The sequence below is a fragment of the Phacochoerus africanus genome, chromosome 1, assembly GCF_016906955.1.
Source record: "Phacochoerus africanus isolate WHEZ1 chromosome 1, ROS_Pafr_v1, whole genome shotgun sequence".
Lineage (NCBI taxonomy): Eukaryota > Metazoa > Chordata > Mammalia > Artiodactyla > Suidae > Phacochoerus > Phacochoerus africanus.
The window spans coordinates 177,442,608-177,459,210 of NC_062544.1; the positions used below are offsets into that span (position 1 = coordinate 177,442,608).

The 16,603-nt window shown below is 37.1% G+C and overlaps 1 protein-coding gene across 3 annotated transcripts in view; it reads right to left on the reverse strand.

Annotated features, from left to right (window-relative positions):
- Nucleotides 1-348: 348 nt before the first annotated feature.
- Nucleotides 349-16,603, reverse strand: part of VEPH1 (ventricular zone expressed PH domain containing 1) — a 274,843-nt gene continuing 258,588 nt past the window's right edge. For all 3 annotated transcript variants that reach the window (XM_047785422.1, XM_047785415.1, XM_047785430.1), the window contains 2 exons: nucleotides 7,399-7,535; nucleotides 349-1,939 (listed from right to left, as the gene is read on the reverse strand). In XM_047785422.1, the coding sequence (XP_047641378.1) occupies nucleotides 1,703-1,939; nucleotides 7,399-7,535 (374 nt within the window). In that variant the 3' untranslated portion in view covers nucleotides 349-1,702. The remainder of the gene's footprint in view (nucleotides 1,940-7,398; nucleotides 7,536-16,603) is intronic.

Genomic DNA, 16,603 nt, shown 5'->3' on the forward strand with positions numbered 1-16,603 from the left:
TGGCCATCTCTACATATGAAAAGCCCAAATTGTGACCTCCCGAACTTTATTTCCAACTTGTAAGAACTTCTATGACTCACATTACTCTTAAACTTTACATTAAAACTTAAAATTGACTTGTTTCCTTCCTCAAACTTGGCCTTTTTAAAAATATTCCTAACATAGTGAGTTAGCAGTAGAGTGAGCATAGAACTCAAGATATTAATTACTTACAGTCATTCTTCACGTTTCTACATTAGACTTAATAAATTTAATACATTTCAAGGGAAAATTAACCTTTATGTGTATTACAAGTTAGTTTTTTTTATTAGTTATCTATTGTTACATAATAAATTACCACACACTTAGTAGCTTAAAAGAGCACATATTTATTATCTCAAAGTTTCCATGGTCAGGAGATCAGACATTGCTTAGCTAGGTTCTCTGCTCAGAGTTTCAAAAAATTGTGATTAAGGTGCTGGCTGGGGCTGGGCTCTTAGCTGAGGTTCAGGATCCTCTTCCAAGCTCACCGCTTATGATAAAATTAATTTCCTTTAAGCTGTAGAACTCATAACAGTATATTCAAGGCCACTGGGAAAAAGAATCTGACTTGTTCACCCTCTTTCAAAGGGCTCATCTGATTAGGTCAGGCCCACCCAGGATAAAATCTTCTAACTCAAAGTCAGGTGATTAAGGATCTTAATTATATCTGCAAAATTTTACCTTTTCATCACTTTTGCCATATACAATAACATAATCATGGGTGAGACTATCCTATCACTTTTACCACACTCTGTTAGAGGCCAAGTTATAGGTTCCACCACACTCAGGGGGAGTAGGTTACACCAGGGTATGTGTCACTGGGAATCACTCTAGAATTCTGTCTACCACAGTTTCATTTTTTAAAATTATGGGTAATGGCAAAACCAATAAATTTCTGTAATTTGGAGGTATTAAAATGTTGAATTCAAAGAAGTAAAGTATAGAACTATAAAATCTCAAAGTTTAATGGAATTGGCATATATTTTGAAGATGGAGAAACTGGTTTTCTGTGCTTATCCTAACTTACACTTACTGCCTTTGGCAGGAGATATATCCACATATCTAAACTTTAGATCATATTATATAAACCTAAAAGGAATAATTAAATAAGGAGTTCTGGAGGACAGACATTTAATTATATAATTGGCTTAAGTTGAGAACCATTTTACCAAATATTACCTCATGTCCATTAGGAGAGGATAAATGTCATTATACGTCTGTAAGTTATATGGTTTTCCTCAGTGTCTGTTAATTTGACTTTTCCTTGTAGGTTTTTAAACTTTAAATAATTTTGACAGTCTGTTTTTCATCAGAAGTGACTAGTCTTTCCTCAGGATAGGTAGTTAAGGTATCTTTGAGAGTTGTTTTCTTACAATGTACAGCGACATATCTGAAGAAATTTGTAGATCCCTACTCTCCCTTTTCCGGCTCCATACCATCCATAGCTCCTTGTCCTGTATTCAATACACAGATGTTCTGGAATTAATGCCAATGCCACATGGATCTGAAATGTACTCAGGATCCTTCCACTTCTAGGTCCTGCTTCTTGGGGAAAACTGTTCCACTGGTATTTAATCAAAAACAGCATAATTTGGGGGAATTTATTTATTTTTCTTGACATTTGGCAATGATACTGCAATGCCCACTTTATACAACTGGTGTGAGGCTGGCTTGCAGATCCCTAGAGATAAGTGGTTATTTCCCTGCTTTCCCTCTCTTTTGCTTGGGCAACTGCCACATTGATGCACTGGAGCCACTCTTCTGCGTTCTTCTCGTCCTTGGCCTTGAAAACATAGGTTTTATTGTCTGTGAAGATTTCGAAAGCTCGAGGGAGAGAGCGATCCCTGCGTTTCTTGGCCACAACTTTCACACTCTGTACTTTGCTGAGTTCTATTGGGGAGTCATCAGGATCGTCTTTCTGAAATGCATGGGAAGGAAAGAATATGAGCTGGATCCCAGAGTATGGAAAGATCTCTATCTAGCTCCTGGAGAATTTTACAGAAGGATCAGAATCCTTTCACTTCATGTGGCTTAAGACCTTTGTTATTTTGGGTGTTAAGGCCTCAAAAAGCCATTAGAACAACTGAAGGAGTGAGCAACTGGCTTTTTGTTAAGTTGAAGCAAAATAGCCAATGGATAGAAAATTATTCAGTGGGACTGGGAAAAAATGCTTAATCTATATTTCTTTGACATTAGTCATTTCCTATCAATATTAACAATGTATTAATAGAATAAAATGCAGCAGTACAATTTGGGGTACTATTTACTCAGAATTTGAGATATTTGAGAGGTTTGTAATTAAATTTTCCTTTGTGTTACCTTTGAGAAAGAACTATTAATTGAATAAACAGGGTTCTAATGTTTAAGTAGATCAAAATGTTTCTGAAACTCTCTGGAGCTATAGGAACCTGATTTACCTACGAATATTAAGGAAAGGAATGTTTAATGATGTTACATTCTCTTTGCATAAAGCAGATGCTTAAGGATCTCTATAACACCAGGGTCATCACAAATGGGCTAATACGAATTTTTTAAGGAATCAAATACTTCTTTAAAGAAATTTCAGGTTTTTTGTTTGTTTGTTTTTGCTTTTTAGGGCCACACCAGCGGCATGGGGAGGTTCCCAGGCTAGGGGTCCAATCAGAGTTATAGCTGCCAGCCTACGCCACAGCCACAGTAATGCGAGATCTGAGCCATGTCTGTGACCTACGCCAAAGCTCACAGTAATGCCGGATCCTTAACCCACTGAGCAAGGCCAGAGATTGAACCCATGAGGCCATTGAACCCTTATGGTTCCTGGTTGGATTCATTTCCACTGCACCACGATGGGAACTCCCAATTTCAGCTTTTTAACATCCCTGAATCACGTGTCTAAGGGAGAATGTACTTGTGGTTGACAATTTTGCCAACTCTCCTTTCTTACCTCCCCCCACTTTTTTTTTTTTTTTGCATTTTAGGGCTACACCAGCAGCATATGAGGTTCCTAGGCTAGGGGTCAAAGTGAAGCTGTAGCCGCTGGCTTACACCACAGCAATGCCAGATCCAAGCCTCATCTGTGATCTATGCCACAGCTTGCAGCAATGCCAGATCCTTTAACCCACTGAGTGAGGCCAGGTATCAAACCTGCATCCTCACAGATACTAGTCTGATACTTAACCTGCTAAACCACAACGGGAACTCCTCACCTCCCCTTTCACAATTATCCTTCTCTCACACTGCAATGGAAAGGTATCCTTTTCACTCATCCCAAACTTTCTATGGTGTATTGTCCAACCTGGAAAAATCTCAGGAGCATCAAACAAAAAGAGCAATCCAAAATACTGATATCATGGACGTATCCTTCAACCAAGGCATTTCCAATAGCATTTCACTTTTAAAGGTTTAATAACTAATTATTACATTTGGTATTATACTTATGACTTTTCATAAGTGATTTGTTTTTGGTGCAGCCATTTTGAAAAACAGTATGGAGATTCCTCAAAAAACCAGAGTTGCCATTATAGTCCTGGGCATATATCCTGAGGAAACTATGATCCAAAAAGATACATGCACACTTACATTTGTAACAGCACTATGTACAATAGCCAAGATATGGAAACAACCTAAATGTCTATTGACAGATGAACGGATTAAGAAGATGTGGTATATATATATCACAATAATATATAATTACTGTGTATATAAATATACAATATATAAAGACTGTGTATATTGGTATAATATATATACACACAATGGAATACTACTCAGCATTAAAAGAATGAAATAATGCCATCTGCAGCAACATAGCTGGAACCAGAGATTACCATGTTAAGCAAAGTAAATCGGAAAGACAAATACAATACAACATAACATCTATGTGGAATCTAAACTATGACACAAATGAAATTATCTACAAAACAGAAATAGACTCTGGCATAGAGAACAGATCTGTGTTTCCAAGGATAATGGGGTGGAGGAGAAATGGACTGGGGGTTTGGAATTAGCAGATGCAAAAAAAATATTATTATATTATATATAATAATATATAGGATGGATAAACAATAAGGTCCTCCTATTATATAGCATCGGGAACTATATTCAATATCCTGTGATAAACCATAATAAAAAATATGAAAAAGAATATATATGTAACTGAATCACTTTGCTGTATAGCAGAAATTAACACAAACTGTAAATCGACTATGCTTCAATAAAATAAAGATAGGTGATATATTTTTTAAAAAGTTAATAATTAAAAAATCTTAATAGAGACATATGGTCACCAAAAAGTAAAACAATTAAATTTCAATATATATACATGGTTTTATTTCAGTAAAAAACAATAGGGTGATCAGGATAAAATTCTATGGGAATGGTAGAACAAAATGTGATTTCAAAGAAAAAAGAAACAATATAAACACTTTTATCAAAGAAGAGCTAATTTATGTATTTTTTAAAAATGGATGGTGTAAGGTGTCAAACTGCTATGGTGTCTTACTATGTTGGTTACATTTAAAGAAGAGATGTGACTTTAAAACTTTCTTTTCTCTCTTCTTTTTAGTGCCTCACCCGTGGCACATGGAAGTTCCTAGGTTAGGGGTCGAATCAGAGATACAGCCATAGTAATGTGGAATCTGAGCCATGTCTGCAACCTACACCACAGCTCATGGCAACACCAGATCCTTAACACACTGAGTGAGGCGAGGGATTGAACTGGCACTCTCATGGGAACTAGTTGGGGTCGTAACCTGCTGAGCCACAACAGGAAATCCCAAATGTGACTTTTAAATTTTAAAATGACAATATTTATAAGTCAATGGATAGTAAAGTTTGTGTAACTGTTTAAACTTACAATAACAGTATTTATGCAACTTAAAATGCTGCAAGGTATTACATAGATTTTACAAAATTATTTTAGGGAGTTTATAGGGTAGAATTTGAGGACATCTGTACTAGATAATACCTTGATAGCTTAATTTGGTTTATAACAAGTATCTGACAGTAATAAAATTGTATTTTTGTATTAGTTTACAGTACAGAAACTGTGCACAGTGAATCAACTAAGATAGAAACAGACAGGAAGCCAAAGGATACTGTTGCTTAGGTGTTTGCTGGAGATGAAGACTTTAAGAACACAAAAGTGAAAGATAACACTACTGTCTTTTAGTTTTTATTTTAAAAAGCATATTTTCCTCATTTACAGGATGGGCCCTTTGTGATGTGGTGAAACTTCAGTTGGACTGCTGACCACTGCAAGGTTACTGTGTCCCTGGGGATGAGTCAAGTTTTGCTGTGGTCTTCATGCTATATTATATTATTTCCCAATATCTGAGCCAAATGTCTATCAGATTTTTGGAATGTCAGATCATTATTTCCCGATAAAGATGTCAAACAAGTTAGTCAACTATAAAAAAGCTTATTCTCTAAACTTCATTTAAAAGTGCTGAGGAGGTCCCTTGGTGGCTCAGTTGTTAATGAACCTGACTAGGATCCATGAGGATGTAGGTTCAATCCCTGGCCTTGCTCAGTGGGTTAAGGATCCAGAATTGCCATGAGCTGTGATGTAGGTCGCAGATGCAGCTCAGATCTAGCTATAGAGGCAGCTATAGCTCTGATTCGATCCCTAGCCTGGGAATGTACATTTGCTATGGGTGCAGCCATAAAATAAATAAATAAATAAAATTTTTTTAAAAAAGTGCTGAATCAAGACGTATAAAGGTCATTATTTGAGTTCAGGAAAAATGCCCTTACATGCTAACTCTATTTTGTCTCCAGGGATCTGAAAAATCACTACATCTTAACTTCTATTCTGATTTTTTAAATAAAAACAAGAAAATTCAAATGGTCATTTTGAACACATTAAAAATACTTTATTGTGAACCTATGCTAAAAAAAGTTCACTTCAACTGCTAATGACTGTCTAAATTGAACACACCATTATACTTCCTGTTCAAAAAACACCTTCAGCTACAGAAAAGTCTATTTGCATATTTTGTAAAACACACAGATGAAGAAAGTAACTTGAGTTCAAAATAGGTGTCACCAAAATGTAATTTTTCATTCAAAAAGTTAATGCGCAGTCTTATTAATAACTGAGAGCATTGATCACAATTTGTCATAATTCAGATATACCATACTTGATTCCTGTTGAGTAATAAGTTCAAACAAATTTTGTAATGAGCACTCTAAAGATATAATGCATGTGCCCTGAGCAAACTATAATTTTTAGGTAATTTAACACTCTCATTCATTAGTTCAGATACAATTTGGTTTGCCACTGACTCTGTATTTTAAGTACATTAGAAACAGGACAGTGTTCCCATTTAAGAATATACTTTGGTGTCACACTGCCTGAGCCTAACTCCAGTTTTACCCTTTCTCACCTTACTGGCTCTGCCCCTAGACAAGCTAATCAGTCTCTTTGGGCCTCAGTTTCCCCATCTATAAACTGGCGATAACAATATTGCTGACCTCCCCCAAAGGTCTGTTAGAAGACCGCTGGAGGCAAACTAGTGTGGCATGTGATAAGCACTGCTAAGTTATTATTATTATATCTCAAAATGGCCAAGAAGCAGGTCAAGATTTCACATTTCCTAATCTTGAAGGAGTAGTTTAATAATAAATAAATAACTGATTTGAAAAGAAAGGGATAACTTTGCATTATTGATTGGAGTAGAATACTATTTCATAAATTTTCCACTGAAAGTTCAGAATACAGATATTTACTAAGCATCCTACTTCAGATTGAAAAGGTCTGCACCTGTGGCATATGGAAGTTCCAAAGCTAGGGGTCCATTCAGAGCTGCAGCTGCCAGACTACACCACAGCCTCAGCAATGCCAGATCTAAGCTGTGTCTGCAACCTACACCACAGCTCATGGTAAGGCTGATCCTTAACCCACTGAGCAAGGCCAGGGATTGAACCCACATCCTCACAGATACTAGTCGGATTCTTAAGCCACTGAGTCACAATGGGAACTCCCTGAAAATTATATTAAATAAATGTTTATTAATTCTTTCAGAATCCTGTTCTATTCATTAGCTATAAAAGAAGTCATAATCAATATTATAAACCACACCTTTATGTAGGTGACCCATAAGGAAACAAAAGGCACAGTGTTCAAATTGAGATCCCTGCCTGGGTAGACCTTCATCTAAAATTTAAGTAAACCATAAAAACCTCCCATAATAAACTGAAGAGGGACAGTTAAACAACTAATATAGGAATGCAAAGAATAGATAGTCAAAGGGGCATATGTAATAAAATGACACTGTATAATTGTAAAACAGAGAAGGAAAAATTTTTTGGCATTTTAACTCAAGACAAAAATGCCTAGCTGGTTGTCAGAGATCAAGACTTTAAAAATGCAAGTGCAAAAATTGCAGAGGGACTTACAGACTTTCCTTTTTGAAACAGAAGTTGATTTCCAGCCAGTGTAAAATAACGGGTTTTCCATCTTTTGATGAACTTCCATCTGACTTGCTTCTCTTTAAGTTTTCCTTCAATGAGAGGCTGGCCATCTTGATTTACAACTGTTGAAGGTAACAGAATAATCAAGCCATTTATTTTCCATTATTTATTTGGCAAGTGATCAAAAGTCAGAATTGTACAGTGAACTAGAACCCAGTGAGTATACTTGGAAAGTGGGCTAATAAATTATGAATTTGGTTAACCTTTATCCCTTTGTCCCTAAAAAGAATGCACGATTTGGATATGATAATGGGAAAGTGTTGAAAGCCCTCACAGAGATTTGCAAAAGGACTATAATTCACAAAAAGAGCATTTAGTTAGCAGTTTTTTAAGGTCCATCCAGATATTCAGCTTTCCGTACTTCCTAACTACTTTGTTTCATGGTATTCTGTTCACGTGAACTGCTTAGAAATATAGCTTTATAAGTAATCACAAACCAAATATATTTAGCTATTTGGCAGCAAAAGTTAATGTAGTGCTCCAAAATATATGTTTTCCTGAATCCTTAACAGCTGCAAAGGCAAACTTACCTAACTCTTTGAACATCATTTTTCCTCTCTCTGGAGCACATGCACTCTATCTCCACTCTTCATATTCAAATCTTCCTCTAGTTAAAAACTAATCATTTCATGTTTCAACTCAAACATTACTTCCTCTGGGAGACCTTTCCCAAACTCAGAACTGAGTGACTTTGTCTGCTATATGTACTCAAAGTATTTGGCATGTTTCTTTTTTATAGGGTCACATCATTTGCAGATGACTATTGGTATTTACCTGATTAATGCCTTTCTTTTCCATTCAATAGATAGCTCCATGAAGGAAGGGTCTTTGCTTCGTTTACCATTGTTACATCAGATACGTAATGCAGTATGGAGCCTATAAATTTTTGTTGAATGAATGGATTCATTTTACATTGAAGTAGAGTGTTTATGATTACACATAACCATAGATTTAGAAGATCTGTTATGATGTCAGAAGTTTAGATGTTGAACTGAAGAATTTCACTTTTTTTTACAAGTTACATAATTTTCACTATTCAAATTCACCTGTAAAACATCTGACTTCTGGGGAGTATGACAAGAGTTACTTATATACATTTATGTTCAATTCTCATAAACACCTTGAAAGAAGTGAAATTTGTTCTATCACTGTGAAATTTGTCCACCTGCAGCACATGAAAGTACCTGTGTTAGGGGTTGAATCAGAGCTGCAGCTGCCAGCCTATGCCACAGCTACAGCAATGCTGGATCCAAGCTGCATCTCCAACTTACACCACAGCTTACATCAATACCAGATTCTTAACCCACTGGCCAGGGATCAAACCTGCATCTTCATAGAGACAATGTCAGGTCCTTAACCTCCTGAGCCAAAACATGAACTCCTTAACTACCATTTTTCTAATCAGCAAAGAGGGAAAAATAATAGCTCCTATCTACGTACTTTTTTTTCTTTTTTGAGATAATTTTTTTGGTCTTTTTTTGCCATTTCTTGGGCCGCTCCCGTGGCATATGGAGGTTCCCAGGCTAGGGGTCCGATCAGACCTGTAGCCGCCCAGCCTACGCCAGAGACACAGCAACGCAGGATCCGAGCCGCGTCTGCATCCTACACCACAGCTCACGGCAATGCCAGATCCTTAACACACTGAGCAAGGCCAGGGATCAAACCCGCAACCTCATGGTTCCTAGTCGGATTCAAACCACTGAGCCACGAAGGGAACTCCTGAGATAATTTTTTTAAGAATTAAAATAAAGAATTTAATGTGAGGATACCAAATAAGTAGTGAGAACTATTTCCCCTACATTTACTTTTATTAAGGAATTTACTTCACTGTTTATAACCACATTGCTTTCTTACCATGGTTTTAATGGTAAGATGATTTAACATAATACGATGTCATTTAATAGCAAGTCACTTTTCCAGTCTTAGTCTCCCACATTTACTTAAAGAAATAGTTGAAATAGTCATGATATCTAAGCTGATTTGAAATCACCATTGATTTAAGCAATGTTTGAGCACATGTATCCTTGAGGATTTGACATAGGGGATTAGCTACAAGTACTTCTCCTTAACGCAGATGCAAATCTCAAGGGAGGTCCGGATGTTTCACTTGAAGTGAATGCGACAAATGTCACACTTGGCAAATCAGTTGAAGGAACTGTTTGAGGCAGGAAAGTGGCTGTGATATCATAGCCACAGACCCACTTGTGCTTAGCAACTGTGAGAGACTCCAGAGAAAATGATAGGCTTACTCAAGAACAAAGGATTAAGGATGATGAAGAAATACTGCTAACCAAAAATCTTTCATTGTAGCCCAGTGAAAATGGATCTCAGGGGCAGAGTCTATGGGAAGAATTTTTAGGAAGGAAATGTTAGCAGCACTTTAAACTAGCTGCATGTTAGGGTCCTAACATAGGCATCAGAGTCAGCTTCAGATAATTCATAAAAGCCAGGCTATTTGTAGCTGTAGGACTAATTTAAAAATAGTTTCAAAAGGCAAAATAAGAAAGAAATTTTTTCCCCCAGTGCCTATCTCATGTCCTAATTTTTTTTCTTTTAATTCTGTCTAGCTCGTGCCTGCCATGTGTCCTTTTCATAGATCTATTGCCCTAACACATCCTTGTAAGCAATAATGCTCATATGGTATTGCAGTCTCTTCACGGTCAAAACAGGGAGTTAATTCTTTCTAAGGATAATCATATTTCACTTGAAAAATAACACTTGGAATGAGACTATGCGGGAATGATTATGTGCTTAAAACTATGTTGTTTACATGTAATGCATACAGGACATTTAAATATTTTCTCACTTGCCAGCTAACACATTGTTTCATTCAAAGCACAACAATTTGACTAAGACATTCTCTATCAACCTGAACTGGTTCCTTTTTAAAATGATCAGTTGCTGAAAAAAACCATGGACCATTAAACTGAATTCTCTAGTGCAAATGGAACCTAAATTATCACCATGTTTATCAAATTTAAAACATTGTAGAATGCTAACACAAATGTTTATACACTAATTGTATTCCTTTTGTGCACCAAGAGTTGAAAATATTTATGCTGATAAAAGATGAAATTTAAAGGTGTTAAGTCATATTCAACATGAATTTGGTGAATAAGAATGAAATAATATCAGACACCTAAAGCAATGAAGAATATTACTCTATCTAGATATGGTTGATATCATCTATCAACCATATCTAGTCATCTCACACATACTTTTGGGCACAGATAAGCTGTAAGGCACTGTGTTTGGATCTGAGAAGGTTACAAAGTCCAGCTCAGAGGGAGCTTGAATTTATCATCTTGTAGATGGTGATACCTCATCCCCTACTGACTATTATTCACATTGTACTGACTTCTATCCACATGTAGAAGTTCCTTATACTGTGTGCTTTTTCTCTTATGCAACTTTTGTCTTGAAAGTGTTGCATTGAGCACAAATGATTAAGACTACTGTGAATCTAATTTTTTTTTCCCTGTACTTGAGGCATATGGAGTTCTGGGGCTAGGGGCCAAATTCTAGCTGCAGATGCAACCTATACTGTATCCTTAATCCACTTCACTGGGCCAGGGATTGAACCTGCACTGTCCAGAGACAATGCTGGATCCTTAATCTGCTTCATCACAGAAGGAACTCCATGAATTTAATTTGTGGTATTCGAATTCTTAGATATTTTTTCCTGATTGTTAAAGACAAACACCTTCTAAAGAAGGTATATTCTGAATCCTGAGGAAAGAGAACAAGCAGTAGGCATAACCTTCCCAGACTTCAGACAATACTACAAAGCCACAGTAATCAAAATGGCATGGTATTGGCACACAAACACACATATGGATCAAAGAAACAGAGTAGAGAGCCCAGAAATAAACCCACAAACCTATGGTCAATTAATCTTTTACAAAGGAGGCAAAAGAATATCAAATGGGAAAATGACAGTTTCTTCAGCAAGTGGTGGTGGGAAAGTTAGACAGCTGCATTCACGTAAATCAAGGAAGTTAGAAAACACCCTCATATCATACACAAAAATAAACTCAAAATGGCTTAAAGACTTAAATATAAGACAGGACATCATAAATTCCTAGAAGAGAACATAGGCAAGACATTCTCCAACATAAATTGTCTCAATGTTTTCTCAGGTCAATCTCTCAAGGCAATAGAAATAAAAAATAAACAAATCAAACTTACAAGCTTTTGCACAGGAAAGGAAACCATAATCAAAATGAAAATACAACCTACAGACTGGAAGAAAATATTTGCAAATGAGCTTAATCTCCAAAATATACAAACAGCTCTTATAACTCAACAACAACAAAACAAACAATCCAATCAAAAAATGGCATAAGAACTAAATATACATTTCTCTAAAGAAGACATATAGATGGCCAACAGGCACATGAAAAGATGCTCATCATTGCTAACTATTAGAGAAATGCTAATTATTAGTGGTACAATGAGGTACCACTTTACGACGGTCAGAATGACCATCATTAAAAAGTCTACACAGTGAGATTCTACTGTGTAGCACAGGGAACTATATCCAGTCTCTTGAGATAGACCATAATGGAAGATAATATAAGAAAGGGAATGTATATATATGTGTGACTGGGTCACTTTGCTGTACAGCAGAAATTGACACAACATTGTAAATAAACTATAAAGAAAATAATTTAAAAATGTTTTTATATGTATACAAACAACAAATGCTGGAGAGGGTGTGGAGAATAGGGAACCTACACTGTTGACGGGAATGTAATTTGGTGCAGCTACTATGAGACTGATGCACTACCTACTGTACTGATGAGACACCTTGGTGCAGCTACTATGGAAAATAGTATGGAAGTTCCTCAAAAAAACAAAAATAGAGCTGCCATACCATACAGCAATCCTATTCCCAGGCATATATCCAGATAAAACTATAATTCAAAAAGATACATGCACCTCTATGTTCATAGAAACACTATTCACAATAGCTGAGACAGAGAAACAACCCAAATGTTTAATGACATAAATGGATAAAGAAAATACAGTACATACATGCAATGGAATATTACTCAGCCATAAAAGAATGAAGTAATATCATTTGCAGCAACATGGCTAAAACTAGAGATTATCAAACTAAGTCAAAGACAAATATCATATGATATCACTTATATGTAGAATCTAAAATATAACATAAATGAACCTATCTATGAAACAGAACTGACTCAGAGACATAGAAAACAGTCTTGTGGTTGACAAGGGGGAGAGGAAGTGGGGGAGGGAAGGACTGGGAGTCTGGCATTAGAAGGTGTATGCTATTATATATGGAATGGATCACAACAATGTCCTGATGTATAGCGCGGGGAACTACACCCAATATCCTGTGATAAGCCATAATGGAATAGATTATAAAAAATAGAATGTATAGGGAGTTCCCATGGTGGCACAGTGGTAACAAACCTGACTAGTATCCATGAGGATGTGGGTTTGATCCCTGGCCTTGATCAGTGGGTTAAGGATCCAGCTTTGCTGTGAGCTGTGGTGTAGGTCACAGATGTGGCTTGGACCCCATGTTGCCATGGCTGTGGTGTAGGCTGGCAACTACAGCTCCTATTTGACCCCTTGCCTGGGAACTTGCATATGTCATGGTTGTGGCTCTAAAAAGACAAAAAAAAAAAAAAACAAAAAAAACCAAAAAACCCAGAATGTATATATATATATATGTGTGTGTGTGTGTGTGTGTGTGTGTGTAACTGAATCATTTTGTTGTACAGCATAAATCAACATAGTAAGAGCCTTTCATGGCTCAGTGGTTAACGAACCCAACTAGGATTCATGAGGATGCGGGTTCAATCTCTGGGTTAAGGATCTGGTGTTGCCATGAGCTGTGGTGTAGGTTGCAGGCACAGCTCAGATCCTGCGTTACTGTGGCTGTGGTGCAGGCCAGCAGTTATAGCTCCTATTCGACCCCTAGCCTAACTTCCACATGTTGTGGGTGCAGACCTAAAAAGACAAATAAATAAATAAATAAAATTAAAAAATAAAAAAAGAAGGCACATTGAACAAGAAAAATGTAAATCTCAAATACTTAGTTTTAAATAAAAACTGACAAAAAGTATACCTTAAAAAATTTCCCTTGAAATGACTACCTCTGGGAATTACAATTCCTGTAGAGTCTGTGGGAAATTTCTTTGTATGTATGGAAAGTTTAAAATTTACTTAAATTCCCTTCTATGGTTTTACTGATTTTTCTTGTGTGTGTGCCAGTTCTAATAAAGCCAACTCTGATTACAGAGGATATGCTTAAAGAGGGACAGAAACATTAAATGAAGAGGTCATGGAGCCACATTTAGTAGACTGAGCGTCTGTGGTTTCTGAAATCACTAAGAATGGAAACAAATGATATATTTCATATGAATATTCAGGCAGCGTTTTAGAGGGCTCTATTTCCTTACCAATAGTGAATAAACAAGGAAGCATAATCCAGCATCAATTTTGTAACATTCTATGAAACGCGTGTGGTCCAAAAAATGACAGACAAACTCAATTTGACAGCAGCCCTTTGAGAGTCCCTTTACATGTGATCAAATGGCTTCCTTTCTCAGTAATTCCATACTCATCAGAACATAGTCTGCCTTCTAGGCTTCTGAAATTAATTGCTGAAATATTGATCTAAAAAAAGCCTCAGAACCACTATTTTATAAGCTTGTAGAGCAATGTTCCCCAAACTGTGTTCTGAGGGCCACCTATATCAGAATTATCTACTGGCTTATTAAAATGCACACTCCAAGGCACCACCCCAAAACTACTGAGTCATAATGTTGGGGTAGGGTGAGGGACCCTGCATTTATTACAAGCCCAGATGATTCTAATGTAGCTCAAGAACTTCTGGGAAATGTCAGTAGCCTCAGGGTAGGTAAGAATGCCAAGTCACATAATACCCCAAATAGTAAAATTGCAAAACCAACAGTGGGAAGAAAATTGTTATGACCTTTCCATCAAATTAAATAATAGGACAGCAGTATAAGATCATATGCATGTCCTTGGTTTAAGTTAATAGAGTTGCAGAAAAAGATGCTCAGAATCAATGTTTGTGGGATTTGGCTTATTTATTATTTCATCAGTGAAACAAATATTCTAGGGCCACTTGCATAGAAGGTAACCTGTTCAGTAGTGCTAAGCAGTTAAGTATGGTCATCTTTGTTCCTTTATGGGAAGCTATCAAAGAGGATTGGGCCAGACTTTGCCCAGTAATGACTGATAGGGGCCAACAGGAAAAGATCAGGGGTGGTGGAAGTGAATAGAGAATTGCTCGATCTTAGAATTGCCTTTTGAACAAGAAAGGGTTCCACACACATTTCCCGTGTTGGTTCCACACTGTCGTCTCATTAATATGATCCCATGGACAGGTATTACTGGTAACATCTGACCATCTGATTTTAGATAGTTTTGAAAGTTCACAGCTTTCCCACACAGCCTGAACATAGCATAGGTTTCCTTGCATGGGGCGAAAATGATCTGAAATACTTGTACCAGGTCTGATTGATAAGAAGGAACACTTCTTGGGCTGGACAAGTTGAACACATATTGGCCACTGTCCCATCTGCATGGAAATTCTTGCTTTTTAAGAGCATTCTAAGTGTGTCTATACTACTGCTGTGGAATTACTGAACAGAAATTCTGTCTGTTGTGGTTCAACACTTGACCTCAAACCCTTTGACAGTAAGTAACTTTACAATGCCTTCTTTGGAAACTTTATAACATATTTACCACAACACTGTGTGTTTGACATAGATACACACACAGACACACACACATACACACACACCTCACTCTCTGTCAAACAAAATGATCTTTCAAGGTACTTTTGAGAACTTACTTAAGAAAATACTATTTATACAAAGAATACTTTTGGCACAAAAAGTACACTGCAAATTTGTCATATGAATACCCTTTTTCTCTTAAATGAATCACTGTGAATTCATTAAGTTGTTTTTTTATCACTACAAAAATTTTTACTAAAATTTTTCTGAGAAGATACAAAATTGGTTGTTCACTTATTTATTTGATAACTACTGAGTATATATTGTACGCTAGCGGCTGAAGACAGACAGATGAGGGGAGCTCCCTGCATAGAACTTGTTTTCTGGAGGAAACAGACATTAATCAAATAATCACAGGCAAAAGCCAAACAAACAAAACAATAACAAAAACCAAGACAGCAGATGTGACAAGCATCATAAAGAGAAGTTTGAAGTGTTTTGAGGATCTTAGCATTATGAGTCAGAAGGTTACAAAAAGCTTCCCTGTGGCAGTGAATCTGAGTTGTAATGAGAAGGCTGGGATCTACATTATCTAGGCGATGAGGGGAGAAAGAAACAGCAGATACAAAAGACTGGTGGCAGGAAGAATCGTGGTGAGTACAAAAAACTGAAAGGAGGTCCTTCTGGCTAGAATGGAAAGGAGCTGGCAGCATGGGGAACAGGTGGGGCTAGCAAGGCTGGGACAGACCCCTGCGTGTGAGGCTGTCAGGCGCATGATGCAGAGTTTGGTCTTTAAGCTAAGAGCTGTGGGAAGCCATTGTACGGGTTTGGTTTTGTTTTTTGTTTTTTTTTTTTGGCAGGGGGTGGTCCCATCAGATTTGTGTCTTGAAGAGGTCATTCTGGCTATGTGTGGGAGGAAAGTCAGAAGGTCTCAGTAACTCAGTCAGGAGCCTAACTTTGTACCTTATTTTAGGTACAAAGTGATGGCTTGCTCTAGGGCAGTGGAGAGAGGTGGACAGAGTTGAGACCAACTGAGAAGGTAAAAACTACAATCCTGGGTGACAGCTGGATAGGGGTGGGGGAGAGGGCAGAGGGCCTCTGGCTGGTGCATTATAATGAGTGATGTTGTATTTACCGAAATGGGGGATGCTGGAAGAAACTCAAGTATTTTTTAAGGAGCAAGGGTGGGACATTTATGAGTTTTAATTTAAATGAACTGAGTTTGAGGTGCCTTTGGAGCACCAAGCCGATGATGGAAGAAGTCAATTAAGAGTTCAGGGGAGGGGCCTGGGCTACAGATACACATTTGGGATGTTTCATGGAAGTGGTTACTGAAGCCATTGAACCAGTGGAGGCTGACTGGGAAGAGAATTACAGTGAGGGGA